Raw genomic sequence first — 27,477 nt, 5'->3', positions numbered from 1 at the left:
GTGACGTTCAGTTGCATTCTTTTTAACTGAATAAATCTGAACGTTTGGCCCCCACACATTTCAACTCCAGCCCTTTTCCTAAAAGGTTTGGACATGTTTACAATCTCCCTGACTTGTACACACAAACACTGTTGTGTGAAAATCCATTTAATCCAAATTAACTCTGATTTCTGATGATTTATCACAACATCTCAGTAAAATAAATATGATATTTCATTAGTTTCAGACTGCACCATATTGAAATATGCTCACTGACTTAGCCAACCCAGGTTACATTTCTTTTTTTTCTGAAGGTTTTTGTTCCATTTCTTCCAGCCACTTCCATGTTGAACTGCGGTTGGTTTTATTTATTAAAGTAACCACAGAGATGATTCATTGATGGAATCTCTCTCTCTGTCTGGTCATGTTTGGAAAAAAAAAAAAGCTACAATAATGATGCAACTTTTATGGTATGAGGAGGGAGGTGAGCCGTCTGTTTGAGCAGCTGGTGCCAAAGAATTCAAGCGAAAGGGGGAGCAGAGGGAGAAACAGTGTGTCATGCTTGACCAGTGCTTCACAGGTCGCTACTATTGATTGCTGATCAGCTTGTCAAACAGAGCAGGTTTTGTCCCATCTGGAGGTTAAACACATCCTCTATTGTCCAGTGGGTTACGAGTCTGGCCCCTCAGGTTGTGTGTCGAGTAAATATCACCAAGTGTGAGGCTGAGGGACGAGCACGGAAGAAAACACGGGTGGTAGCTGTGCCTGGTCCAGTGTGTGGAGTGGCGTGTGAGTGTGTTTGTGTGTCAAAGCTGGACATGTTTTTATAAGTGCTTTTATTCGGAGGACACCATTTCTTAAGCGCTGAGCTGGCATTCTCAAGAAAGAGCTTCCATTTAGACCAGGCATGACGTTTCAGTGTGTCTCGAGGTATGGGATACTTCATTTAGAAAAAAAACAAAACAAGAAAGTCTTCCTCCCAGCTGGAGTATTTTCCGTTGTGTGCTGGCTCGGTTAACTGGAGGTCAGGGGCGGTGTTTGGTCATCGGTGTGATTCAATTTCCCAGAATGAACTGCGATAGCCTGTTGCTAGTTGTTACGCTGGGTGGCCAGCCTGCTGGTCAGCTCACCCCCCCTGGGGAGAACTGTGACTTCTCTGACCCTATAAACAAGATACCGCCGTAAAAGCGCCGTCAGACCTGAGAATGGTGGACAGAAAGAGGGCATCTTGAACCAATCTGGTGCAGCCCATGATAGAAATATTGCCTCGGGTTTCACGGGCCATGGCCTTTAAGTGCCGCGGCATGCGGCGTCAGAGGAAACGGAGGAGCAAAGTTTACGGAAAAAGTGACAGCTTAACTCGTCGTTGAAATTCAATCCGACAGTGTTGCATTGTCAACTCTAGCCTCTTGCTTTTCTCGCTCATTCCTCGCTAATTCAAAGCCAAATTTTTCTTCCTGCGTCACTGTAGAAGTAATTCAGCATTGCTTTTTTCAGTCTGGCTGAATCATATCTCTACTCTCTTCCACGCAGGTTTTTCAAGGTAACACCAACCCAACAGACGTTGCCAAGACAATGCTGCCCAAACCGACGCTGACGCGGTTCATACGGATCCGTCCTGTTTCCTGGGAAACAGGCATCGCACTTCGCTTTGAGGTGTACGGCTGTAAGATATCAGGTAAGCAATGCGCATCAGAATTCATCACGCTCTGAGTCAATTGTGGAGTTGGGTTTAATAATTTATGCCTTTAGTGTGGCATCGGTGACGTTCCTGTTGCATCGCAGGTTTGATTTCCTGTCCTGGGACGCCTGGGTTGTTGTCAGGTGTGAGGTGATGATATCAGTCTGTGAGTCTGTCTCCAAGGCCAAAAAAAGCTGATGCATAATGGAGTAGTGGGCCATGAAGGGGAATTACCTATTTATGTCATCCCATGTTTAGATGTTCTTCATACAATATAGATGGAGCCAACAGCTGGCAGGCTGAGAGAGGCGGGGCTTGGGTGGGCAACACGCTCCCATTCTTCCTTCTGGTGTGGTCACCGCCTCCCACATCTGCTCTAGCTTTGGCTGCTCACTTCATCTTTGTCCTCTGTTGTCACAAAGGTTTGCTGTTGTTTCTATAATCAGCTGCGGTTTTTGATCGAATAATGAATAGTTACAATTCCAAACAAAAAAAAAAAAGTACTCGAGGAGTACATGTTTTTCCTGATGCCATAGCAGTTCATTTGCTGTGATACTATCACCATCATTAAGTGGTGTATAAATACATAGGAATATTGTCATCTAAAATATCTTTTTTGTACGTCTTAGCTTTGTTCAGGAGAAAAAAAAATGTTTATTTTATGTATTTATTTTCAATGAAAATAAATATTTAAATCATCTACATTTGAATTTTATTGAATCTGAAATGTTTTTTTTTATTCTGAATTGAAATTTATTACTTTACACTTTACTTTACAAACAACAATTATATGATCCATAGATGTATTTTTTTTTTATTTTAGACGTATATATTTTGGACCTTTTGAAGGTAAATATTAATTTCATTCAGGCTTTATTTTTTAGTCTATTATTATTATTATTATTATTATTATTATTATTATTATTATTGTTATTATTATTATTATTATTGTTGTTGTTGTTGTTGTTGTTGTTGTTATTATTATTATTATTATTATACACTGACTTTAGTTGAGATGTGGGCACCATCCATATGTTGTGTGTCTGAAAAAAAAGAAGACCCTATATGAAATGTAAATGTATTGAGTTACATGTTGTGTGTGTGGTTTGGGGCGCTGTAGCGTTGCCCAGGCGGGGCGTGTTTCTTAGGCTGTTGACCAAAACCACTCCAGAGCCTAAACACATCACAAGATCAGAGTCACCACAGGGCCTCCGAAGTGACGTCAGCATCCCCGGGTGCTCGAAACATGCTGCCATCTTTGCTGCATGTTAGCACACCAGTCAGATATGAAGGATGCTGGAAAGTCATGACTCACTCTGTCTTATCTGAATTTCTGAATCTTTGATAGCTTTAATAACAGAGCCACCGTGCTCCCATCTGGTTTATGCTCACATGAAATAACAATAAAACCCTGAGTCAGGAAACCATCGCCACTGAGGGAAATTTGTTTGTGATGATGTTATGCTTGGATTATATTTCTCCATTTTCATATTAAACTACCATAAAAACTTTGTAATAACAGGCTTTCTTTTGCGCAACATTTGGTAACTAAATGTTCTCAACAAATATGAACGGTTCAGTCTCACAGCTGCTCATTAATAAGTGGAATCTCCACCCTCTGTTTGTAAATATGCTGCAGTCTGAACTCTTAAATATATATATATATATATATATATATATATATATATATATATCTTTGATTAACCACTTTTGCTCCACCCAAAACCTGTATGTGACCACCTTTTGCACACGCATGTTTGTGTGTTTCTCTGGTTGTGTGCTGTCCCATCTGAAGTTGTTTAGCTCGGGACAGTCGTTCCTGATTTCCTGATTCCCACACTTGTAGCGGCCGTCCTCTATCTTCAAAAGGTCCTGTGATCACTCTCAAACAAGACCAAGAGACAGGGAAAGCGGCTGCTGCACCGCATGTTTCTGGTCTGCCCCAATGTGGCGGTGACCGTTTATCTCACGGGTCCACATAAGAACAGGCTTAGATAACCGAGGAGCCGCTCTGAATACGACTTTGTTTCCGAAGCGGCATTTCCCAGATGGAGTGGCATCATTTAGTCCCTCGGAGCAACAGAGCACACTTTGTCTCACACAAAGACACACAAGATGTAATAAAGCTATGATTTATTTCTCTGTGGGAACCCATAGTAAATATGTTATTGCTGTCTTCGCGTCTTGGGAGGAAATGCTGGCGGAAGGCTTGAAGTAGATTGGCGGAAAGATATTGTTTAATATGAGCTGTCGCCCTTTTTTTTTCTGAAGACAAGTGACTCACACATGGTCTCAGAATTGTTGCGGCGAATGAAAGGGAAGATTATTGTTTATTTTAGTGATCATTGCTGGAGCTCATACTCAACAAGTCAAAAAACAAGGAGGGGGAAGACAGGAGTGTAGGTGTGGAAACGCAGTGGTGCCATACATCCACCCAGAGATACACATTTATTTTACCTGCTGGTTTAAAAAAAGGCTCTTTCAGGCATCCACATGAATCCACTGAAACCAACCTAACCTGGCAAGGAAGAAGTAGTTTACATAAGCAAGTTCTTGTTTGACTGTGGTTTTAGGAATATGCGCGAATACGCGCAAAATATTCAACTTGTGTTTGTGACTGGCTTCTTTGCAGAGCATGAGCATCAACTGTTTTGTCCGTAGCACCTTCGTGTTCACAACACTCGTTCGCTGCTAGTCATAATGAGTAGCTGAAATATTTGTCTTAATAGAGCCAAGACTGCAGTGACATCACTGGGTCCCAACACTCCGGTTCCTGAACGCAGTTTTGAACCTGCTACCGTGTTCTCAGTTGGTTCATAGTTCGAACCAAGTTACCAACCAAAGTTGGTTCTGGCACGAACAGTGACGTCATCGGTGGGTGTATCGTATTGTCTGTTTACAAAAAGAGCAGGATGCCGATGACGTGCTGGAGATGAAATGAAAAACTGAAACTTTGAACTCATGGCTACAGTCAAAAATGTAAAATGTTAAAATTTAAAAAGATCATCCAGTCTATTTTTTCCTTTTTTTTTAATCAATATGTTATGAATTGCGCTGGAAATTACTGCCGACCTGGCAACTAAAATATTGCAGACTTCGTGGGTCCCAGTTGGATGGTCCATATATTCCAGGTTTTTGAACCCAAATATTATCATCTCTTACTCAGAACGATACCATTTGTTAGCACCAGTTATTGTTCCACTGTTGAAGCTTGTTGCTTCAGCCTTGAACTGATCGTCGCCCTCGACATATTGGGTGTGATAAAGATTAAATGAGGGACTATTATCTCCCCATGGCACCAGAGGAAAGGCTGATGAGGTGATGCCTGGTGAAGCCTGCAGTTCACACGAGAAAAGAAATAAGAAGAAAGTCTGCAAACGATGAGGTGTTTGAAGACACAGGCCTACAGATGTTAACAGCTGCAGTGCAGGAGGAATTTTCTGCTGCAGATGCAACACAATGAGTTTTTTGTTCAGGAATGTACGGCTGGTAACGATGGGAGGTTCGAGGGAGATGAAAAGAATATTTGCTCCCAGAAAGCTGGAGGTGAAAGCAGGAACGGAGAGGAGGGTTTTAATTGGCTGCCTGGAGACAAGTGCCTCAGGCGGAGTGTTTAGTATGCATGAGGTCTGTGGACGGAACATCATGGAGGATAAACAGACCAAGTCACTTTTTTGTCTGAAATCACTGAAATGTGCTTGATCTACGTTAAACCTGGAGCTTCCGTGTATCAGGAGCGACTTGTATTTGGATGCTTTTGAAGTGTGTGTTTTGATTTAGGGTGTTTTTCCGACAGAGTATCCGTGCCACGGCATGTTGGGTATGGTGTCGGGTTTGATCACGGACAACCAGATCACCGCGTCCTCTCACACCGACCGGAGCTGGGTACCGGAGAACGCCCGGCTGCTGACCAGCCGGACCGGGTGGACGCTGCTGCCTCAGCCCTTCACCAGCGAGTGGCTGCAGGTGGACTTGGGCGAGGAGAAGGTGGTGAAAGGCCTGATCATCCAGGGAGGGAAGCACCGCGAGAACAAGGTTTTCATGAAGAAGTTCCGACTGGGCTACAGCAACAACGGCTCCGATTGGAAGATGGTGCAGGATGTGACCGGGAGCAAGGCGAAGGTAAAAATGATCTCTTTGGATGGGACCATTGAATTATGTGGGTTAGGCGCTTCATTTGAGAGAAAATAATAAAAATAATTTCCTTTTTTCCTTCACCACATTGATGGTGAAATCTCCCTTTGAAGTTGATTACTCATCATTTCAATCTGGTGGGAAAAAAAGACCAGACCTCGGTCTCCAAAAACACATTATCACTTCCATCTGAGTTATTTTCCATCACCTGCTTGAGTTCCATTCACCAGGCAGACAATTTCTGCAGCGCCCTGAATCACATTAGGATAAGCATCTGAAGTCTTTTGCAAGTGTGTGCACAGTTCCCTCTGTATTCCGCTCTGAGTTCAACCCTCAGTGTCGAGTGGTGAAGCCCCATGTACAAGGAAAAGGGGCAACAGGAAGTGTGTTGCTGAGAAACCATCCAGGCTTTATCAGCTCTCCGTCACCAAAAACACACTTGTGCTTTTGACAATGCGCACATTTAGACTTAGAATCTGTGGGAGATCATTCACAAGCACCTTTGAGGGGAGCTGCAAAACCCCGTCCCCAATTACAAGCCTCCGTGACAGGGCATAAATCTGACCCAGAAGGGCTGATGCTTGATTTACGGGTGGAGTGAGGAGGATCTGTAGGTTTGCTGCATTTCCTCTTGCCAAAGATCCCTGCTTCCACGCTCCCTCATGTGATCGCAACCATTAATCCACTTCCATCTCAACTTCTTGGCTTGTATCTCTCGTACTCGCAGCCCTCGTCTTATCTCTCCTTGATTTTTTTTGGCCGTAGCAGCTTAAAGTTTCCTTTGACCAAGCTTCTATTATAGCTCTTAAGCCCTAGATATCTGGAATATGCAAGAGATTAAAATGCTTCTCTTCAATTCCTGCTTATTTAACAGATATTCGAAGGCAACAGCAACTATGATACTCCGGAGCTGAGGACAGTGGACCCCCTGCTGACCCGCTACGTCCGAATTTACCCAGATAGAGCGACTCCTGCTGGGATGGGCCTGCGACTGGAGCTGCTCGGCTGCGAGATTGAAGGTGAGCTGGATTATCTTAAACTGTCCGGAGAGCAAACATTTTATAATCCCAATGACTTGTGCTTAGACTCCAAAAGATCAGAGTAGTTTTAGGACCTTTCAAGCCTCTGAAAAATTCCTAGATGCCGATGAAAGGAATCGCAGGAGTAGGCCATGACATTTCCTTAAGGAAGTTACAAAAATGCTTTTGTTATTCAATGGAGGAACTCGATTAAAGAAAAGAAAAACTATTTCATGAGAGGGTTTATAATGAATTCATCTTCATTCATCACATTTTAATGACCATTAAAACGTATTTTGACAGCAAAAGTAATACATTTAAGTCATAGATATAGTCAACCCTGTGTTGCACCTTGTCGTGTATTTTCAAGAGAATCTATATTTCAATGAAGCACAACCATAGTTTGAGGCAGCTCCACCTTCTCTAGGAGGGAGCAGTGGCGGTCACATGACCAGCTCAGAGGGATCAGTGACGTGTTGTTTTCAGGAATATCTCTGATCCCTTCATAAATTGTTTCCCAAGGGAAGGGAAGCGAAGACAAGCGTCCAAACAGCTCATGATTCTATTTTCATCGGCGATATAAAACTCTGTTGACAGTTTGAGCTGTGTCAACGTTTAACTCTGGCCAAAGACCTTAAAACATCCTCACATGATTCAGCCTCCTCCAGGTGAGTCATCTATCACCCGAGTTAATGTCATGGCTGAAAGTCTTTACTGTGGTGCTGGTTATTTAAGGATGTGCATGAGGGCTCCCTGAGTCCACAGCTGTCCAGATCCTGCTCTTTATCCTGACGCAGGACACTTGTCGGCGACATCAAAGCTGCCCGCATAGCTCTGCCACTTGGAGAGGGGATCAAATAGAAGCCCACCTGACCCAGTGGGATTACAGCACCCAAGAGGCCCCCCGTCGCACGCACCTTTCCCTGCATGACTTTTCCTCTTTGTCTGTGGCTGCGGTGGATTTACATATTGGATATCTGCGAAGATTATATCACTCATTTGCAGATATAAACACTGGACAAGCCAAACATGGGAATATCCACCTGCAGACGCTCAGGTGCTACAGCTCAGTGGCAGGAGAGCTAAATCCTCATTTCTGTAAGAGGCTCCCCTGATGCAGCGCTGACCCCATCCCTGACCTCCCCCACCCTGAATCTGACAGGGGCTGATCAGCCTCATATTTCATCCGACCGAGGGAGCAGGCGCCATCATGGCCTCACACAGATACTGTACACATACATTTTTCAGGGCTCTATCTATCTCTGCCTGTCTCTATCTACACCTTCCATCATCTCTGCTCTCCCCTCTTCTCCTCCTCCTGCACAGGGGGAAGCCTATTCATTACTCAACCACCGTGTGCACACACGCGCGCGCACCCTCGGAACAGTGGGCAGCCGTGCAGCAGCAGAACTTAGTCTCGATCTTGCCCACATCCAAGTGGAGCAGGACCATAATGATAGGCTGCTGTGGCAGCCCTGCCTTCTCTCTCTGCATCATGTTTTCAGATTGAGATCTATTTATACCGCACACCTCCAGAACTCCATCAGCGCCAATGAATTGAATTCGGGACTGAATTTTTGAAGCAGATGACAAAAGAATTTGAACCATTGCTTGTGTCTTGCAGCTCCGACGGTACCTCCCCCCACCACCACGGTCCCCACCACGACACCGTCGGACGAGTGCGATGACGACCAGGCGAGCTGCCACAGTGGCACAGGTGATGACTACGATGTGACAGGTGCTAACATCGCCCTCATGAGACTGCTACTTAACCCCTCCCTACATCCCCACCCTCTGCTCCTCCTTCACCCTTAATCTTAAATGGAATCTCTGGCTTCATCCGTTCCATTTCTGAGAGAGATTTTTAGGCGAAAAACTGAAGGAGAAAGTAGTTGCAGGCTCATAAATGTTGACTTGGGCTCAGCGTTCTGCTTCTTCCACGGCACAGCCATTAATCTGCCCTCCACTGTTCACACCTGCAACCACACACGCATGCACCGGGGGGCACTCTCGCTCAGCTTCGCTCTAACCAACTGCACCTGTTTGCTCCTCCCGCCAGCTCTCTCTCACCTTGGCCGTCCTCCCCCAACCCTTCCTGGCCTACTAACCTAGTAATCCCCCAGCCTGCACCCCCATTAACAAGCAGTCTCCAATGACGAGCATGGCAGCATCTCAGTCTTGTGGATGTATTATTCAGGCGCTAGATGGAAGGCGGAGTCAGAGCAGTCGGCATGATGGTGCATGGATGTTGTGTAACAAGGCTTTGTCTGTGACCGTAACTGAGTGTCATTGTGGCAGGTGGACCCACAATGCCAGAAACTACGACTGTGGAGGTGGATACAATCCCAGGTGAGAATTCAACATGCTAAATGGATGTCAGTTAAGCTGTTAGGGGTCATGTGATGCAGGGGAAGCTGATCATTAGTGACAAAAATAATTTCACAAACTAGGGTTGAATGTTGTGTGTCAGGAAAGGAGGTGAGCTGGCTGTCGAGTGCAGCAGGTTGATGAAGCCAGCGGAGAGGCTGCTCTCCCCCCGTCGACCTTGGCTAATGGGCCGTACACTGATCCTCTTCACTCACCCACTATGCTCTGATTGCTGGAGACAAGGGCGATACATCATATCAGCGAAACAGAATTTTACATCTATTTATCTTGAGGATGAAAACAAACCATCTACCTCACACATCAAGATAAAATGAGTTTCCTCAGCAGTAGTAAAATTGGTTCTAAGCTAAAGATTACCAGGAAGAGAGTGCCACCTAGTGGGCTGGAAAAGAAGCTTTATGAAGCGCCGTCACATCTCGACATATCCCAGAGTCTTCACTTGGTAACACCCTTGTGATGGGCTGATGAGGCTTCATGAAACAGTGTCTCCATTTTCAGAGCTCAGTTGGTGGCGCTCTTGTTTTAGAAATGAGGCGTGGTTTCAATGAAATGGTTGTTAAAATCTACAGATTTTAGTGCAGAGAGTGCATCTAGTTAAAATGAAGACACTGTTTCATGAAGCCTCATAAGCCTTGCACAACCATTAAGGTAGTTTAAAAAACATCTGAAAGATTAAATGAAGTCAACACCTTTCTTTCATTCTTAAACAGGGTTTCATGAAGGAGAGTTTCTCTTCGTGTGAAACATGTCGGCCATTTCTAATTTCTCGTGTCAAGTCTTGTCTCACCCTCCGTCTCCTCACTGTCATTTGTTTGGATAATACAGTAAACTCCAGATGAACACCAAAAACACGGGCAAAAAAACATTGTGCCAGAACTGAAAAATGGCGGTGACTGTTTTTTTTTTTGTGGTTTTCTTCCCGCACCAGGACAGATGTGTTAAATTCACCGAGGCTCATTCTTGGGTCACAGTCTGAATATTTCACAACCCTCCTGATCTGTCTTCAGCGCTGCTCACCGGAGACTGCATTGTTGGAATGTGTCCCTCCATTGCTGTTGCCATAGATGCTTTGAAACCTCCAGTCCCCACTCTCATTAAATTCCAAACTCTCTGCGGATTGTTGAGAATGTTGCTCTTTCAGCTGGACAAGATGTTCAGGCCCTGTCTCTGTGCGCAGTCTTGCTATTTCTTCTGTGGTCTCTACAAGGCTTGTATCAAAGAGATCATTAGCCGAGCCCCCCTACCCCACGCCCTCTCTTTCTGATGCTGCCTTTCAGCACCAGCTTCATCCTGCAGTACTTTACTGCCCTCTAATGGGGACTGATGGTGCGCAGCCTGGACTGCGCCTGCAGCAACATCTTGACAGGCCCTCGGGTTAGAATCCCAGAGCCTCACTTTTTATTAAAGCCAAGTGATGAACTGTGATCTTTTTTTTTTTCCTCCGCAGCTTTTCTGTGGTTTGCCTGTGATTTCGGCTGGGCCAACGACCCGTCCTTCTGCAGCTGGACTTCAGAGAACACCGGCTCAAGATGGCAAATCCAGTCAAGCGGCACCCCGACTCTTAACACCGGGCCCAACATGGATCACACAGGTAAGCTGCGGTTTAGAATTCCTCTTGATCATTTGGCCTTTCTGACAACCCCCTTCCTTCATCAGGTGGTTCAGGTAACTTCATCTACACCTTGGCGACCGGTCTTCAGGAGACGGAGGTGGCGCGGCTGGTCAGCCCAGTGGTCAGCTCCCCAGACTCAGACCTGTGCGTGTCATTCTGGTACCATATGTTTGGCTCGCACATCGGCACGCTGCACATCAAGCAACGCAAACAGACGGTGGACGGACCCGCTGACATCTTGCTGTGGACGGTCAGCGGTCACCAGGGTAACCGCTGGAGAGAAGGTCGGGTCCTGGTGCCGAGCACAAATAAGCCCTATCAGGTAATGAGAATCCTGTTCCAGTGCACATCTGCCGCTGTATTTCAAGCAGCAATAAAGACTTACACACGTCCGTGCAGGTGGTGATCGAAGGGCTGGTGGAGAGGAAGAGCTGGGGAGACATCGCTGTGGACGACATTAAAGTTCTGAATGGCCTCAGCGTGGCGGACTGTAAAGGTAACAACCCCCCCTTGTTAAATTAAGTAAAATAAAGTTTCAAAGCGTAAACTGAAATCACGCTCCGACAAAATAACAAAGATGGCCTCCGTGCTGAGGAGTAGCATCAGGAAACATGGCCGAAATAGTGGCGCGATGTACATCACCGTCTGGTCAGATGGTTGCTAATGGTGACATACTTGTATTTAGTATCGATGTAGATTTAAGATGACGTCCATATTTTGGGTTTCCCGCTGAAATTCCCATATTATGACACTCCAATGGAAGTCATCCTTGATTTGAAGTTTATGTGTTTGTGTTCATGGACGCCATCATCAACGGCATTAGCAATTAGCTTAGCTTATTAGCTTATTAACAACAAGCACCTGACCAGATGGTGATCCTGTGACATTGTTTCAACCATGTTTCTGGATGCCAGATCATCATATGTAGCATAGCATATGGACGTAGCAGAAGGTAATGTAAAAATCTACATACACGTAACATCCGACTTACGACCTGCTTGACTTACGTCCACCCATACTTACCACGGCCAGCAGATGTCAGCAGATGCGTCTTTTTTATTTTTTATTCATTATCTGGCATTATGTATGACAGTTACAGTAGTACCTATAACCCTCGTGTTGGCTATTTTGAATGGCATTCGACTTATGTCCAATCCGACTTACGACCGGTTGGTCGGAACTTATCCTGGTCGTAAGTCGGATGTTATGTGTGTAGTGTATTAGTGTATAGCATGAATCGTCTTCAAGCAGCATGTGCTTCCTCTCTGAAAGCATTTGCTTCTGAGTCAGGTCCCGCCGTGCTTAGCGGTGGAGATCGCTATAACTCAACGACACATTTCTAATCAAAGTTGTATTGTTTGTTAATTGAATTTCTTTCTCACCAGACCCAGACGTGCCCACTGAACCGATGCTACCGGAGGACGACTTCCGTGAAATCAGTGAGTGCAGCTGGATATTTATGAGGTGAAGCTGGCTGTTCCCTCGATCTAACCTCTGTTTCTTCTCCGCTCTCCAGTTGAGGACATCACTGAATACCCAGACTTCGTGGAAACCAACCAGATCAGCGGCGCGGGAAACATGTTAAAGACACTGGACCCCATCCTCATCACCATCATCGCCATGTCAGCTCTCGGGGTGTTCCTGGGCGCCATCTGCGGCGTGGTCCTCTACTGCGCCTGCTCGCACGGAGGCATGTCGGACAGGAACTTATCAGCCCTGGAGAACTATAACTTTGAGCTGGTGGACGGCGTCAAGCTAAAGAAGGACAAACTAAACGTACAGAGCTCGTACTCGGAGGCGTGAGGGGCGCCAGAGCTCACGCTTAGGATTCGATGACGCGCACGGAGCCCGCACAAGACTGGCTGTACAATCCTCTCCATGCGTGGGCAGACTCAAACGACTGCCTTCCTCTTGAGCGAGAGAGGGGACACGTTCAGGAACCAGTGGGAGGTTTGGACTGATACATGCTTTTCTCAGGAGCTGCAGAAAAAAAACAGAAGAAAAAAAAAACAACAATAATCCCACCAGTAGGGGTCACTGTGTACAAAATAAAATAAATATGTACAGATGATTTAGATGATATTTTAATTTTCTATTTTGATTTTCATTCATTTTTACAATCGGATGCTGGTTATTGAGACCAATTTATGAGAAAAAAATATACAGTTTCCAGGAAGGATTTTTATTATCAGTTGGTGAAGTTCCGAAAGTGATCCGACATGAACCATATCCGGCAAAACTGTAGATTTGCCCAACGTTGTGGCATACAGGGTGTGCTCATTTCCCACGGCTCTCGCCCCTTCCCCCTCCCCTCACATCCCCGCAAACATGAGCATCCCCACCATGACAATGTATGCTTCTGACAGTGCCTTTAGTCCATCCAGCTTGTTGACCTGCTCCACTTCAGTTCTGATAGCAGAAAACAGGAAATTCTCATCCATACCTGCAAATCGTGGATCTTCAAATCCATCCCAGCGCTTTGTTTTGTGTTTCTTGTTTCTGTCCTCACAGTGTAAATAACTTTAATATATTTTATTGCCCTTTTTTAAAGAAAGTAAAAATGGAGAAAAAAAAATGCAGTATTCCTTTTTGTTTTCTCCCCAGCCGTTGTGTGTGCGTGTAAATATGATGTAAGCTTTTCATGACCTCTGAAGCTGCTCAGATGGTTCGTGAGACGGTGTCTAGAGTTTAGGTCCAACCATTGAAACACTGAAGGGAAAGGTGAGAGAGTGAGTCTTTTAATCTCTCCACAAAGGGCTTTCACATGTCTTTTAGATGTTCAGAATGTGACATTCACTCTTCTGGGTCTCCTGTAATCTCTTTGAACCTAACACACCTTAAATGGAGGTTTTGGGCTATTGTTACCTTAAAGTATGAGGCAAAAGGAATCAATAGCTTCATGACTGACTCAATGCTTTTGGGGATTCATGAAGCAGCATCTAAAAATGATGTGAGGTTTCATTCGTCAAACTAATGTAAGATTTTAGAGCAGAAAGTGACTTCTGTAGTCCTCTCAAAATCAGAACAGTTTCATGAAGCCTCATAAGCCCATGGCCAGTGATGTGTCCTCATTCTCAGATCTCAGTAGGTGGCGGTCTCCGTTTGAAAATGTTCAACTCCAATGATTTTAGAGCAGAGAGTGGCATCTTGTGGGCTCTGAAAATGAAGACACTGCTTCATGAAGCCTCATAAGCCCACCGCTACCTGTCAGTAACTATTATCTCTAAATAGGGCTGAAGAGGTCTCATGGTAATTTGGGGACATTATGGTGTTAGTGGATTGCAAAAGAAGCCATGCTTATGATGCCAAAAGAACAAGTAGAGTCAAAAGGGCATTTTCCCATCGCTTCATTCCCAGCCTCACTTATGGTCTCACAACACTGAGTGCAGAATGAAATCGAAAAACCAATGTCCCCAAATTGAAGTTCCTGGGGTCGTGTCCTTCAATGTCCATGAAAGAATCTTTGTGGAGAGGAGCCAAAGTTCAGCAGGAACCCATGTCAAGCTAGTTGTGAGGCTTCATGAAACACTGTCCACACTTTCAGAGCTCACCAGACTCTAAAATCTTTGGAGTCACTTCAAAGAAACGTCACATCATTCTTCAAACTGCAAAATGAGGACAGTTTTGTGAAGCCTCATCAGCCTATCAGAGGTGGTGACAAAGGAAATATCAGCTAAGAGTTCATCACATTTTAAAAATTATGTTACTGGTACAAGCTCTCGAATTAAACTTTCTATGGCTCACAAACACCCTAAACTGCATCAAAAGAAGCCTGAGCTAGAGAAGTGCCGCCATCTTGAATTTAGAGTTTAGGAACAGAGCAGCTGTAAAGGCGTTTGTGTACTAGACCTGTGCCAAAATCAGACAAGTTGTCGGCCTTCGTTGCTTCCTCTTATGCATCAAATCCCAACCCCAGTGATATCGGCACAGAGCGAGTGAAAGTGACGCGTGAAAGCCCTCTACTTCAGTGTGCTCTTCAGTGGTAGCCCAGAGAAAAACAAGTCTGCAAACATACCAAATAAATCCGCCACCGTCTTCAGCTTAAGTGGATTGTTCACTGAATCGCGACACTGCAGCTTTAAAGCACTTTGTTAGCAGCTCCCTCAGAAGTGGACGCTGAGACTGAAAGATTGGTGCTACCGTAACCATTGCTACTCCCCTGCTGTCCTAGCGTTTTGTTTTTTACGTGTAGCAGCCATTACGCTGTGATGTCAGAGCTGATGTCATCAGGATGCGCCAACTGACCGCCATCACCACCTCCCCCACCCGTCTGTTGGTTTAACCAAAGGTCGCTTTTCTGGGGGGGGGGGTTCACCAACACACTGTCAAACCAACATATGTGTTACAACAAGGAATGAACTGTAGCGATGCATGACTGTTTTCAAGAGGAAATCCAGAGACTTTTGTTGGCAGGTTTTATGGACACTGGCTTCCCACCTGGATACAGCTGAAAGACAAACAATCAAAAATGTCTGTGGCTTCAGTGGGGGGTGAAGACATTTCATGCCTAAGTTGACGTCCCCCCTTCTTTTCAACACCATTTACGTCTGTGCTTTAAGCTAAAGAGGGACTGTAGCCCCAACGACGTCGACTCCGCTAGAGGAAAACAGGATACTGTAGCGTGGACTCAAAAGAAACTATGTTGCACTGATAAATATATTTAAAGTTTATGTGTTTCTAGCGTTCCTTTGCATAAAAAAATGCAGAAATAAATGACAAAAAAAATCAAAATTCTTTCATGATTTTATATATACAAGCAGTTTCAGATTTTATGTGACATAATTCTGAAATGTAAAAACCCGCAGATGTTTTCATTATTGAAAAATGCATATTAGAATTTTCCAAACCCGACACCTGTCATTGACACGGCATTTTAGCGCTCCGTTTTGTACCGTCGATTACATTTTTGTGCCGAACCTTTTTATTTTTTTTTTCCTTTTTACTAAAAAAAGGGTACAGGAAGTTTTATTTTCAATACTGCTTCTGTAATTTGCTGTTGTAGGAAAACAAGTGAATAAACAGCAGAGCCTTAAAGTGGCAATGATGGTTGACTTTATTTGTTGGTCACTGTGTTTTATTGCTCTGCTACTTTGTAGTAGTGACGGGTAGATGAGGTTTCATGACACAGTACTGAAGGATTGATACGTTTTCATGAAAGTGTCGTGTCAGAGACCAACAGTGAGCACCGTCTACTATAAAATGTTTGGACTTGAACAACTAATTCAATGAAACCTCACATCATTTCTAAAACAAGAGCACCATCTAGTGGCCTCTGAAAATCAGGACGCTGTTTCATCAACCCTGCAATACTGTTTCATGAAACCTCATCCACTCATCACTACCTTGTAGGAGACCATGATGACAACCCTCCTTATATGTGCCCCTTGTTCTTGGAACAGCAAAGGATCCTTGAGTTCCCCTGCGCTTATGTGGTGCAATGACTGGATTAGGTTTGTTACTACTCTGCGAACATAAACATTGATCAACCAAATGCATCATGGATGGGGTCAAGTCCCAAGTTGCAGTCCTCTTAGATCTACCTTAACATGGGTGTAGGGTGTAGTTAGGCATATGTATCTTGGTCCCTTGGGATCTGAAGATCCTCATATGGCTCAACCCACCAGTTCTGATGTCATTTCAGTTTGGGTACTACCATTGAGAGCTAAACTGGGGAGTGTTGCTCCACCAGCCATGTGTCATTTCCTGTGCACAGATGGAGAAACTGCCAACTGGTGGCGTACAATTTGGAGTATTTAGCGAATAGCCCTAGTTGGATGGACATTGCTCCCATGTACTCTGAGGTAGTGTTGTAGCACTGCAGCAAAATGAGAATCAAGACCACATTATTTTTCAAGGTTTTGGAATGTTCTTGGAATCAACTGCATTTAGACTCAAACATGGTCTCAGCCAAGCTGGACTCTGGACAAGTCTGGACAGCGGCGTTTTTCTTTCTTCTCTCCAATGTGTTTACATCCTTAATGCTACCGTCTAGTGATGCGTAGGAGAGGCATCATGAAACAGTATTGCGGGGTTGATGAAACAGGGGCCTAATTTTCAGCGGCCACTAGATAGACTCTTGGTTTAGAAATTCGGTGAGGTTTAATCGAATGACTTGTTCTAGTCCGGGCATTTTACAGCCGACTGCGCCACCTGGTGGCCTCTGAAAATCACAGCACTGTTTCATGAAACCTTAGTAAACCTTCAATACTGTGTCACTAATGAACCTCGTTTACCACAGAGATGAGGAGACAAACAGATTTGCCTGTGTCAAGCTGCCTCTAATGCAATCGAAAGTCTCAGCCTCTGACTTTGTCTTCTTCAGGACTCAGTCTTGCCCCTGCAAAGTCTTAGTGTTTTTTCTGTCTTGAAGTGCTCTGGCCACGTTTTGGCCTTGGGTGCGGTGGTCCCGACCCCAACACTCCCCTGACCCTGGCATCCATTTTCCTGCATATGGTCAGACCTAATACTGGTGTTTGAAGCACAAGACTTCTTGGTCAGTATAAACAACATACAGGTTGCAAGAGGTAACCCTCTCGGAAGAGATTGACTGTGCGATAAAATCCTATTTTCTGGTTCTACTTCCCAAGGTGCTAGACATAACCCTCTCTGAAGAGCTCGGCTGTGTGATCAAATCCAATTTTCTGCTTCTACTTCAGAAGAAAATCTCAGCACACATCTTTTCCACGTCTCCGGAATTGTCTGGTTTTGATCTGCCTCATAATTTTAAAGCACAATTGGCCGACTAATACCCCGATTTGAGAACAGTGTGTCGTGATTCATGCAGAGCCACCACTTGACCACGCTCAAGTCCCAAAGAATCAGATCTGAGCTTGAGGCTTGGTTTATTCATCAAAGTGATGAGGTAATTAGACCGCAGTTAAGAAGAGATTTAATGAGAACTCAGAGTCTCCTCAGAAGTTTTGCGTAATGGAGAAGGTTTGAATCATCATAAAGAATCATCGTAAACCTTCTGAAATGGTAACATCCTTTTTTTTATTCGTCTGTTGAGTCACTAAGCAGCGGACTGATGGATGAATCCTCAGAAGAGTCCGGGCAGATGTGTCCCGACCTCCACAGCAGGGAAGATGATGGCGGTGAGGGAAGCCTGGGCGGATGCTGACCACTAATGACAACCAAATGATGCTTCACTCTTCATGTCTGTGATTATGTGACGCAGGCAGAGCTGTTATTACTGTTGATTTGACCAGTTTGAGATGGTTCTGATGAGGGTCTACTCATGTTGCCGTGGTATAAGGACCACTTGAAAGATGTTGTTTTATGCTGTGTGGACAAGATTTCACATTCCCCACAGGCTCTCTGGTTAGTGTGGTTCTAAAGAAAGATATTGCAAACTAGACCCTGCAGTTCCTGAAATATACACAGTCGTCAATAACGAGTGTATTCTATGGAGGAGCCGCTTGAGCTGCTGCTATTGCGACACTTAGTGGCGCTAGTTCCTTAGTGACTCGGTTCGGCCTGTCGCCACTGCAGCCTTACATTTGACCAGCAGATGGCGACAACATACGCCAAAAGAGGAAACAACTTTATCATTAGTCATATTCCATCATTTTCGGTGTTTTTTTTTTTCTAATTTTGTCATTCACTTCTATTAAATAACATCACAGACTTTGTTCCGCACAAGGATTGAAGTCGACGGCTGAATAATAAGAACTTAAATATTTTAATGGTACAGAAAATAAAAAGTATGACTCGAATGAAGCATTTTACTGATTTATTTCAACTTAACCTTGGATCAAATTGAAACATGCTCATGAATAGATGTGTGATGCACCCAGTTAGCCTCAAGATGGCGTTAAAGATATTTACAGTCAAGCGTTTTCCATCCTTCTGCCTTTGAGTCTCCTCTCACGCTGTATTTCGATGTTCAATACATTGTTCTGTCGTCGGTCGTCGTTTCATTCTCGAGATTTTAACCCTCACGGACGGTGTTTTATACTCATCTGCTTCGCACATCTAAGGTCCTGCCAGGTAGCCTCCCTCATCTGTGACCCAACTACTGACCCCGCGGCTTCCGGTGTCCTCCACAGCACGTGACAAACATTTGGCATCCTGTTCTGCGCTGGGGCTGCACACTGATCATCATCATCATCATCATCATCATCACTTCCTCAGCGAGAGCCTTTTTCTCCCCATGAAGTTGAAGTCGCGTCCTGTTACATGTATTCCTCAGCTTGCAAACGAGCTGGACAAACGTGTTTAGTTCGTGTTTTCAGCCTCCAGTTGTCCGCTAAGGAGATAGTTGCGCTTCCTGTGGGGGTCACACTGAGATAAAGAGCGGAACACACCCGAGGGACTAAACAGGATTCGGCGGTTTTCTGGGCGACATGGTTTATTTTTTTCCTGAACATTTTTTAAACGTCTGAGGAGAGTTTTCCACTAGAGCAGCTCGCCAATAAATAAACAAATGGTGTGTTTGTTTCCATTGGAAAACATCCTTAAATTTCAGTTTTGTTTTTTTAACAGTGTAATTAAAACGTATCAGAGGATAAACATTAAGTGGATTTACAAAACGCCTATCGATCTATGTATCTGTCTGTCAGTCTATTCTTTTATTATCTGCTGTGGATCTATGAGTGTTCTTTTTCATCGAATTAACAAATACACACGACCAAATTAATATAAACATAATGCAATGCATTTTCTTTAATTCTCTGGGTGTCAGTCGTGTTATTACGCAAACTAATTTCTTAAATAAACATTTTTAACATGAGTTTCAGAGTGACGTATGAGGTCTAATAAGGTCTATAAATGATGGCGCCTAAAACGGAGCCTAAAAGGAAGCGAACGTGCGTACAAAATAAAACTGAAGTCAGAGGCCACGTATTAGCGTTTTTATTTTGAAAAGTCCACCGGAAGCAGCCACTGCAACAGTTATCATCGGAGCAGGAGGAGCGGAGTGGTGGTTGTCCGCTTGTCAAGAACCGTGACGGTCCACGGTGGAACGCCGCTCCGCGCTGTGAGTTCAACAGAAAACCGCGACGGAAGGTGAGAAGAGGAATGAATATCGGTGGGAAACTGCGGTGAGTCGTGTCGAAGGAGGAGAAAGTGGCCGCGGTGCCAGCAGGGCAGCGAGCCGCCGTCGGTGAGCGAGCGAGCGAGAGAGAGAGAGAGAGCGGGATCATCAGCAGCGGGACCCGGGGCGGAAGGCTCGCTCCGGAATACGCCTCAAGGTAAACCCGAGAAGTACCCATTATCGCTCTTTTGATCCATAGATAAGTCAGGTGTTGGATGAAACACTTTCTTTGATGGATGTTTTCAAAAGTTCAATGTGATTTATGAAATGTATTCCATATAATCATGGTGTTTCTAACACAATGATGCAAAGTGTTGAGTGGATCAATGGAACATGTCACCCATGTTAAGACTGGTGTGGCTCCCCTTCTCAGTCTGCTGGCTCATATGACAGAACTCCAAGTTATCTCACATGCTTCTGCAGCTCACCACAGGAGCAGATGTTAGATGATGGATGTCTAGGGATCACGGCTCAGCACAGACTCAAAAAGGAAACAAATCCAGATCGAGAGAGTGAAGCCAGATGTCTGGACGTGGATCAGGGGGAGATGGACAAGCGTCACAACATCCACCGACTGGCACAGACACATCTTTGGACGTGAGGAGGAGGCGCTTTAGAAGTAGAAGCTGGAGTTTAATCAGGGAAATGGAGGCAGGAAGGGAGGCGAGGACGGAGGGAGTGTGTGGAGGATGGAGCTAATTGAGGAGGCGGGCGGGTGTTAGACTGTGGGGGGTGGTGGAGGAGCCACCAGCTGAGTGTGTCCGACCCCAAGCCCCTGGGGAACAGCTGCTGCAACAGGGTCCCACCTGATTTACAAGGTCGGCTTCAGCTCTCACACACTCGCCCCACCCAGGCTGTTTCACTGGACATGTGACAAGCCCCATGTGCACCTCATGTGTGGAGACAAGTGATGAATGAGTGACACAGACTTGTGTTGAACTGTGGTGTGAGACTGACCTCCACTTCCTCCTGAGGGCGACGAGGACCCTCATGATGCAGCACATCGTTCCCTCTGCAACTGGCTCAGAAACTACTGATGATGCTGATCCTGAATGAGCACTTAAATATGATATGTGAGGAGGCCAGTCTGTCTGTTCAAACCCCAGCATCTCTGCTTCAAAGGGAGACTACAAGTCCAGTGAGAGCATAGTGAAGTGTGTGGGGTTTCTTTGTTGGTATAGACTGAAACAATTTAAGAAAATTTAAGGCAACTTTGTAGTTCTGTATAAAGCTGTTCCCCAGGACCACACATTGTCATTGTTCACATCTTACTGTGCTATTTATTTATTGTTGTTTATTTCGCTGTCTGTCCCTGTGGTAGTATGTCACACCAATGCAGACCACAGTCTTGTGCTTTGTAAGTGTAAAAGCAACCGGACTGGGCTTTGGCCTGGAGAAGTAGCTATCGTCCTGGTCTTCAGTGACAAGCAGGGGGTGTGACGTTTCGCCCGAGGCAACACACCTCATGATGCAGGAAGTGACACGGGCATAAATAGCCAGCAGCGTTTAATGAATTTTTCTCAGCATTTTGGAAGAAAAGAAATCAACTCAGGACCCTGACATGCTGAGTCTCTTACTCACTGAACTGTGGAGCTTATTGTGATCGGTGACTGCTTATTTGTTGTTGAATCAATCTCATACAAACAACAGTTCTGGGCACAGCGCCCCTCCTGGTGAGAGTGTGTTCTGAAAAAGAAAGTCAAAATGGTTCTTTTCGTCCAAAAGTTTTCCTTTGTTTAAACCACACTTTTTTTAATCCTGGCTGTTACCGGACATGTGAATTCATAATCTTTGGCTCTGAATGTTATTTTAAATTGTGTTGGTTATTCGGGGTGTTATAGGCCAAGATTTTATATGCAGGCCTAGTAACTCTGATATTGCTTTTCTGATGAGCTCTGTAAATGGGAAGGCAGTATCAACTGGATCCATAACCTGTTTTTAGTAAACTGAAAGAAATTACAGATTGCGATCGGGTTTTTTCAACAGTTATGCTTTGTTCGCTCATGACCGAGGTTTATCTGGATTAATGTCTGTAGACGTTATAAACATCGACTGTTGTCAGTTCAGGCTGTCCAGAAGGTGGGAAGCTTTTTGTTGCACTTTGAAATTAGTAATGAATTCAGTATTGTGCACCAAAGTCATGTGTCACAAGGAAAACAACCAATAATGAAGTGATGAAAAAACAAGGAATGGAAGGATTTGACTTTTACTGAATTGGTGATAATGAAAATGCAAGTTTTTAAATCATGAGAAGTCCACCTCCATGACGCGTTGTCCGTTTGTTTCGATGTTTCCACTTGATCTAAATATGTTTGATCATGGAGAAACCCTGCAAGCTTTTGTGTGTGTGTTTTTTTGACAAGGTGAACTACTCTCTGCGCTTCTTTAACTCATAGCTAAACGCACCTTCATGTGCACCGCTTCAGTAGGAATGGTCGGGGAGGGAATTGTCTGGATCAAGGCTCATTTGTATCAAACATAATCTTGAGATTTACTGGGTATTTTATCAAAAGACACTTACTTCAGTACCCCCAGCAGGATCTAGTATATTTAACACCTCCTGAACTGATTTCATCTTGTGTTTGATTCAAGTCCAATCTTACCACTGTGACATCTGCCCTGCTCTTAAAATTCTTCTTCTCGTGAATATCATTTTTTTTGTAGGATTCACAAACACATAAATATGGAGTTAGCCCATTCATTTCACTGTCTTTCACACCAAATGACTGCTTGATCTTATTTCTGTCTCTAGATTGTGGGGTGGGCCTGTCCTTGGTTTTGGAGGGTGGGTCGCTTGTTTTGTGGTAAGCACCCAACTTTGTACCGTAGCCCATGTTTCTGAGGGGTGCGGAGCCTGCTAAGAACAGACCCGGCACAGAAGAATGGTGTCGGTCATGCTGACCTGTGGTTGTCAGTACCAGCTTCTTGTTGGCTGTCGTTGATTCGTAACAGACTTCTGTGGGCAGACATTTCTGTCACGTTGTTTGTTGTAGATGTTTTGGTGTTTGACTCGAAACAATAAATGTTGGGCTTTCATTCACAGCGGTTCCAAAATAGAGAAGATTTTGTTTGGGAAAGCGGTTTGTGAGTCGAAACAAAAGAGTGTTTTGGCACAAATAATGCTGCTGAACTGAGAGTCACATGTTTCGTCTTAGCCTTGAATAAAACCTGCCTAAAAAAACACATTTGCTGACAGTCCAATTGTTGTTTTTATAAATCCTCCTTGTGGTCCCAAAAAACAAAGACATATACACCATTGAATTAAACAACAACAACACAGTTAGTGCAGAAAGGTTCAGTTTCCTGAAGGCAGGTTTGATTCATTAGTTGAGCTGAGCTGAGGCAGTCATTTTAATCATGTGGGAGACTTCACCCAAAACATCAAACAAGCCACTGACCTTCCCTTTGATGTTAGAGTTGAGGAGTCATCCACATGTACACACGTTGATTGACAATCAGAGAGTGCGCCAGTACTTTTAAGCCATGCCATGCCATGAGTATTTATACCAGGGATCACAGAAAATGATAAAAGTGAATTCAGGGTTTGTTCCATGGAGGAGATGGTGTGTAAATTCAAGAACACCAACAACTTATAGCTGTTCATAGTCACTCACCAGGGTGGTCTTATTCAGGAATGAGGGGAGAGACTGGAACTCTTGTGTGTCTTCAGTCACCAGGTCGCAGTGTCAGTGAGTCAGTCAAAAAAAAAAAAGCTGAGCCAAAAGACACAACTTTTAATTAATGGGTACAGTGGGTCATGACCCAAAAGACCAAGCGGTCAAATGATTTTTTTCTCGCAGAATGTCTCAGCGAGTGATCAGATTGAGGCTTGGGATATCCTCTCTTCAAGAGATGCTAATTGAGTGTTGGCAATGCTCCTGGTGGCTTCCTTTTCGAGGGGTTTTGTGTGTGTGCCTTCCACTGAGGCTTTGAAGAAGGGAAAAGTTGGCGGAAGTTTCAAAGCTGAGGGAAGTAGGGACTTCTTTTCTCGTGTGATCCATCCGCTGATGAAGTGATGAAGCTCATTGATCTATCTGAGTTCTTGCTCTTCAAACTGTGAGCGTTGGTGAGACATTCAAATTTCTCTCTTTGGACCCCAAAATGAGCTGCCAAGCTTGTGTTTTCAACACTTCATTGCAGCATTACAGTTCTGCAACTGATCACTTAGTTAAATAGAACCTTTAGGCTGCGCCTACTCCTTTCACTTGTCTCTTTATCATCAATGTCTGTGTCTTGTCTTTTTATCGACGTGTGAGGGGAGTTTGTGGCAAACTGAAACAAATCACTTTGCCTGATGTGGACCAGATGATAGAGAATAGAATAAATGTTTACACAGCCTTCAGATTGACCTTAATATTATGACTGGCTGAATTGTTGGCTGTGACATGAGTGTGTAGCTACTGCAGTCAGATGATGAAGCGAGACATGAGTTTATGTCCGAGTGTACGCTCTATCAACACAACTGGAAATCAGAAGATCTTTATTTTTCTTAACCATTTATGGAATTATTTTTTAATGTCTACTAGTAACACTGTTGAAGTGACGCCAGTGGGATTTAAATTGAGAGCTTTCAGAGCTGTACATTTGTCAACTTTTCTCCTTCTGAATTGATCGCTCTGTTAAGGGTTTTATTTTTTCCATCTAGTCCACTCTCCTAGCTCCAGTGCCAGCTTTGACTGAGAGATTCTGAAACATTACTAAGCCAGGGTGGAGATAGATTCCATGTGGCTGTGTGGTCGACTCACAGCAAGAAAAACCCTGTATACCACTCAACTCATTCTGTTCCATAAGTTTGGGGGTAGACTCCGTACCCTGTATTTAGGGAATGCCATAGCCACTCTTTAAGGAAAGCGTTATTTAAGTCTTTTAAAATAAGTGTCTTTAAAAGTCAGAAATGTTTTGAGATGCAGCTTCTCTTAATATCCCTTCATCTCTTCCTTTTCTTTCTTGCTTTCACCAATTCTCCAATTGTTGCAATTGGAAAAATATTCCTTCTTCAGAGGTTGCCACATAAGTCAGTCTCCTACAGCCAAACCTATCTTGTTTGTCCTCCCTTGTCACGCTCATCCTTCTGTGGTTGTCTTCCTCTCCTCATTTTACCTAACATCTCCAGCATTTGTCCTCCCTTGTCTTTTTTTTTTTGGTCCTGTGGCAACCCCAGTATCTTCATTTCTGCATCTTCAGGTTGGCGTCTTGGATCTATGATGTCGTAAACTACTTGTTGGAAAGTCGTCATTTTCTCTGACTGGAAGATCAACTACTCTGCTACCTTGATTAAACTGTACAGCAGCACCATGTTCAGCCAGTAGCCCGGTGAATGTGCTTAGGGAATTCAACTTGACAGCCGTCCCTCTATGGTTTCCCGAGGGAAAAACATGGTGTGTCTAGGTGTATGCAGATTTCTCCCTTGTCTTCAGCAGCGGAAACCCACGGCCCCCAGTTCAAGTGTCAGGTCTGAGGTCTAATGAAAGACATGTGAGTGTCATTAATGTGCCAGTTTCAGGGAGTTTAGGGCCTCACTAGAAAAACATCAGAGGTGTCTCCACTCTCTGTTTTGACCGAAGGCCAGACGTTGACTGAAACATCTGTATAAGGAAAACAAGGCAGCAGCTGACTGACTGTGACTTCGGATAAATCTCTGCTTCTGTTGTACCACTTGACAGCAGGTTTTGCGTTGAATTGTGACGGTTACGTTTTGGGCTTAAGAGCAGATAGACTGAGGCACCACTTGTGCAAGACTGACAGTTTGACTTGGTAGGAAGCTGTGTCTGACTCAGGCTTTTATCCAGGATTTTGACACATAGCGTCCAAAACCCTGCCCCTAACCCATAACCCTGCCCCTAACTCCACCCCCTCTTGACACACCACGTTAGCGACTGACAACTAAAAACTTGCTTTGTAAAAAACACAGCTGTAAACATTTAGTTGTACCAAAATAACATTATGAACAACAAATAAACAAACATCTGAGTGAAAGAACGTTAACAGACAAGAACTCTGAGAACTTTGAGATGCAGGGGTCCCCTTGGCAATGTTCTGCAGTTTCGTCTTGTCATCAGCGTCAGACATCCCATCAATAGCAGCGCACTTCCATGCCGCAAGTGTCGCAACCCGCGAGACGTGGATCACCACAAGATTACGGTGGTAAGCAAATATGGCAACCGTGATGGCCAAAATACAGTTTTGAAAGGTTCAAGAATCTGCAAATTTGGATCATATTCGGCAAAATTACCAGACAGAAACACAATTTAATGTAAACCAGTGAGATGACACTACGAGTTGGGCATTATACAGGCACTAATGATACATTTAGGGTGTCCTGCTGAGGAAACAGGGCATCCGGTTTTGAGTGCTGGAGGGCGTCCATTTCTTCACATTTTGCAGTTTAGGGGGTCTGCCGGACGCCCAAGACGCCCCCTAGCTAAAAGCCTGGTCTGACTAGATTTTAATTTTCCCAGGCGCAAATCCACATTCGATTCGAAGTTCCAGTCATTGTCTTTTGGGAGCTAAGTTTATCTTTGTGGGCCCCATATTCCCGTGATCCTTTTCTGGGTGGTAAAAGCTAGTGTTTTTGGTTTCTCCGAATTTGAAATGGATTCTGCTTAGTTCTGCTTCGTAACTCTAGTTTTGAGAGTTCTGAAATCTGATTTTAAATGAGCAAAGCTTTGTCTGCTGCCTTGACGGTGGGTGTCTTCCATGGCAGCGTGATGCTTCCGACGTTATCCAGTGGAGCTTCCTGTGTTTCAGCAAGGGAAGGACCTTCTCAGCACAGCTGGGACGGTTATTGTACAGCGGCCCCTGGCTTCATGGGCTCAGCTCTCACGGCCAGGAAACCCCACCAGACAGCCCCCCCACTCCAAACCAGGGGTCACTTCAGTGCGGTAGCTGTTACGGGATGTTCCCTCCAACTACAAATCTATTTTTCAGACGAGCCTTGTGAATAGTCAAAACAGATGGGTGATGTTGTATTTTCCCGATGGTTTTGAAACTTCATTGTAGCGCAGCCTGTGATATATTCAGCTATGTTTTTAGTTCTGCTACTGAAGCAAGCATTTATACTGAGAACACAGACAGTAATATGATCCAACCACAGACCCTAACCAGACTAAATAAAAAAGAATCTCCTCTTCTGAGTACAATCCAAGCACTTGAGTTTGTTGAAAAAAAATGTAAATCCTTATCCCAAAGAAGGGGAGTTGTGAGACCTCTCAACTTTGCTTGACATAGTCTAAAAATAGTTGATCAAAATATGTGCTGTATCATGTTGAACACTGCGGTGGAAAATATTTGCTTTTGGTCCCATCAGATTTCAAGTAATGTTGCTCATGACATAAATTGAACGAAATTAAATTTAGGTGTGATGAAGAGTTCATTTGTTTTCTACCACTCACTTCATGGGCTTCTGGGGCCTCTCTGGGGTCAGAGGAGTGGGACATCTTGGATAACCAGTCGATCACAGGGCCCATATCGAGAGACTACCACTCGAACATACTGTGAACTGTGATGCTGATGAGAGTCGCCAATGAACTACTTTGACAACCAAGTGAATTGATGTAAATATATGACACAAAAATAATAGAGTGATGAAAACAGTGGAATTATTTACCGAAATATCTGAAATATTTTTATT

At 44.3% G+C, this 27,477-nt stretch overlaps 2 protein-coding genes across 3 annotated transcripts in view; both read left to right on the top strand.

The window, feature by feature from the left end:
- The window catches only part of nrp1a (neuropilin 1a), a 49,864-nt gene extending 35,611 nt beyond the window's left edge, over positions 1–14,253 (top strand). The window contains exons 9-18 of one of the 2 annotated variants that reach the window (XM_053859270.1): positions 1,513–1,657; positions 5,457–5,782; positions 6,669–6,813; positions 8,438–8,530; positions 9,112–9,162; positions 10,649–10,792; positions 10,858–11,135; positions 11,213–11,309; positions 12,199–12,252; positions 12,330–14,253. In XM_053859270.1, the coding sequence (XP_053715245.1) occupies positions 1,513–1,657; positions 5,457–5,782; positions 6,669–6,813; positions 8,438–8,530; positions 9,112–9,162; positions 10,649–10,792; positions 10,858–11,135; positions 11,213–11,309; positions 12,199–12,252; positions 12,330–12,616 (1,620 nt within the window). In that variant the 3' untranslated portion in view covers positions 12,617–14,253. Of the gene's footprint in view, positions 1–1,512; positions 1,658–5,456; positions 5,783–6,668; positions 6,814–8,437; positions 8,552–9,111; positions 9,163–10,648; positions 10,793–10,857; positions 11,136–11,212; positions 11,310–12,198; positions 12,253–12,329 lie in introns of both variants that reach the window. The other variant, XM_053859269.1, reaches the window with a different exon arrangement.
- Positions 14,254–19,691: 5,438 nt separating this feature from the next.
- The window catches only part of itgb1a (integrin, beta 1a), a 30,357-nt gene continuing 22,571 nt past the window's right edge, over positions 19,692–27,477 (top strand). The window contains exon 1 of the mRNA XM_053859201.1: positions 19,692–20,004. The gene's annotated coding sequence lies outside the window, so the exon portion shown is untranslated. The remainder of the gene's footprint in view (positions 20,005–27,477) is intronic.

Source organism: Synchiropus splendidus, chromosome 3 (genome assembly GCF_027744825.2).
Source record: "Synchiropus splendidus isolate RoL2022-P1 chromosome 3, RoL_Sspl_1.0, whole genome shotgun sequence".
Taxonomy (NCBI): domain Eukaryota; kingdom Metazoa; phylum Chordata; class Actinopteri; order Syngnathiformes; family Callionymidae; genus Synchiropus; species Synchiropus splendidus.
This window is presented reverse-complemented; position numbering and strand designations above follow the sequence as displayed.